This window comes from Montipora foliosa, chromosome 3 (assembly GCF_036669935.1).
Source record: "Montipora foliosa isolate CH-2021 chromosome 3, ASM3666993v2, whole genome shotgun sequence".
Lineage (NCBI taxonomy): Eukaryota > Metazoa > Cnidaria > Anthozoa > Scleractinia > Acroporidae > Montipora > Montipora foliosa.
Window position 1 is genome coordinate 33,580,893 of NC_090871.1, and position 2,500 is coordinate 33,583,392.

The window sequence follows — 2,500 nt, forward strand, 5'->3', positions numbered from 1 at the left end:
AGTGGGGTGATTATTTGGCCAAGTAAAGGTCAGGTAAAGCTACACTTGCCTGACCCTTTTAAAAGACTTTATCCAAATGTACGTTGCATTATTGATTGTTCTGAGGTGTTTACTGAGATCCCAAGTGCTTTAGATATTCAGGCAGCACTATGGTCAGATTACAAGCACCACTGTACAGTTAAATTTTTGGTAGCCATTACACCGAATGGGGCTCCTTGTTATGTATCACAGTGTTATGGTGGCAGGGCTACTGACAAATACATTGTACGAGACTGTGATTTTTTAAATTGTGTGGAGCCTTATGACCAAATCATGGCTGACAGAGGATTTAAAATTAAGGAGGAGTTGCTGCTGCGAAATGCCTCATTGTGTATTCCACCAAGCACAAAAGCAGGGATGCAAATGGTTGCAGGGGATGTCACAGAAACATCACGAATTGCTAACGCGAGAATTTATGTTGAACAGGCAATTGGACGACTAAAGCAATTCCACATTTTAAAGAACATCCTTCCAATTAACTACCTGCCCTTGTGTGATGACATTGTGCAAGTTGTGTGTGCATTAACTTGCTTCCAGGATCCACTGTGTGTTTGAACAACAGTAGTTACAGTAGAGTTTCCCCTGTGGTTAATGTCTACAAGCTTAAGTTTGACCTACAACGTACATTAACATTGCATAAAAGAAAGCTAAATTACAGTACTCAAAGTTCAATCAGTACAAACAACATAATGTCTGTGGCGTTATCCAGTTTAAAAAAGAATCATGCCCTTGACCCTAACTTTGAGTAAATAAATTATGCAATTATCCTCAAGGATCCATTTAACTAAGAAAAATACTGCTGAATCCTTTGGCTTGGTGGGGGGGGGGGGGGGGGGGAACCATAGAGCACAATTATCACAGCAAACACTGTTGTCAGGTGAGTCATCAGGAAGTTCTTCACCCTCCAAAATTGGCCTCCCACATACAGCACAGAAGTAGATGACATGTAATCCAAGCATAACTTTGGCCATATATGACTTAAAAAACAACTCAAGTTTCAACAAGACGTTTGGCCAAAATCCAGGGTCAAATTCAATGAGTTCTATGTGCAGCTCCCTCAGAGTCCAAACAAGAAAAGTAGCACTTAGGAATTCCACACACACCCATCAGACCCGTCACATGATAATAATACTTGTGCTCTTTTTTGAGTTGGATGGTGTTGTTTCTAAGTGCTAGGAAATCAGTTTTCTCCCAGCTCTCACAAACAGACAAGTCACGAATACAATATGGGCACTTAATTTCGACTATAGTTTCCCCACAACACGACATGACATCAACCCATCAGGACTTGCGCCAATGTAGGGTTTCCCTTTCATAACACGTAAGCCACTTTTTGTCAGCTTGCAATTCCTGTGCTTGGATAAAGCAATTGCATGGAAGTCACTGAGTGCTTTGTCCTCATTTTCTTTTCCCCACCTGATAGCTGGGACATGATCCAGATCTTCACTGCCATAAACCAATTTTGCAAGTAATGGGGTGGTTTTAGGCTTGACATTCCCTCTTGATTTTGCCAAAGAATCTATTTTAGTGCACACCTCTTTAAAATTTTAGGCCGTTATTCGCCCCTTTCTATGTTCCTTCCATGCTGTTGAGCTAGATTGTCCCCTTGTTTCCTTCTCAATAGAAGTTACTTCTTCATCACTTAATGGCAAGGTAGCAAGAAAGCCATTTATCTTTTCTTGTTCCTCTCCATTAAAACTACTGGAGAAATTCTCAGCACATTCAGTCATATATAGCTTGTGCCTTGGCTGCCCATGCAACCGAGATTCCATACTTTTCAGGATTTGTGCTGTTAGCCTTGTTTGTGCAAGTCCATTCAGGAAATGAGTCTTTTTACTTTCACTTATCTCCCGCTGACCTTCTTTCCTGGGGTCAAATGCTCTCCATGCATCTTTAATAATACCCCTGGCTTCATCATTTCCATTTCTTGATGCTTTATCCTTCCTAATGTCCATTTCAATGACTTTTCCAGGCTGCACATCTTTGCGGGTAGAATGATTCCATCCACAAGGAACAGAGTTACAGGCTGGATCGGTGTAACCACTTTGAACAGCAAAATTTACCTTATATAGTAATGCAATTATGTGATTGCAAGTCGCACTTGTGCCTGCTATGCAAGTACACCAGCCACACACAATTGTTCCATTGTTCCTCACAGCTACCCATGCCTGGTGTGGGTCTTGACGCACACGTTGGGAGGGAGTGATGCTACTCTTCAAAATGCACTTGTCATCCTGGTTTTGTGAGAAGTATATTGGACCAACAAAGTTGCTTCTCCAGTAAGAAAATGCTTTTTGGTCTTTTTATTTTATATTTCCAACATATGTCGAGTCAAATTCTTTGTGAGTAAGTATAAATGAAAATATCTTGCCTAAATCAACTGCTGGCCACTTCGTCATATCATCTAGCCATGCAATAGCAGAGTTAGGATCACTGAGGTTGTACTTTGCTAGACGGTTCC

At 41.1% G+C, this 2,500-nt stretch overlaps 1 protein-coding gene across 1 annotated transcript in view; it reads left to right on the plus strand.

Annotated features, from left to right (window-relative positions):
- Window positions 1-594, plus strand: part of LOC137995622 (uncharacterized) — a 780-nt gene extending 186 nt beyond the window's left edge. The window contains exon 1 of the mRNA XM_068841149.1: window positions 1-594. This exon is cut by the window's left edge and continues 186 nt beyond it. Within this exon, the coding sequence (XP_068697250.1) occupies window positions 1-594 (594 nt within the window).
- The last annotated feature ends 1,906 nt before the right edge of the window (window positions 595-2,500 follow it).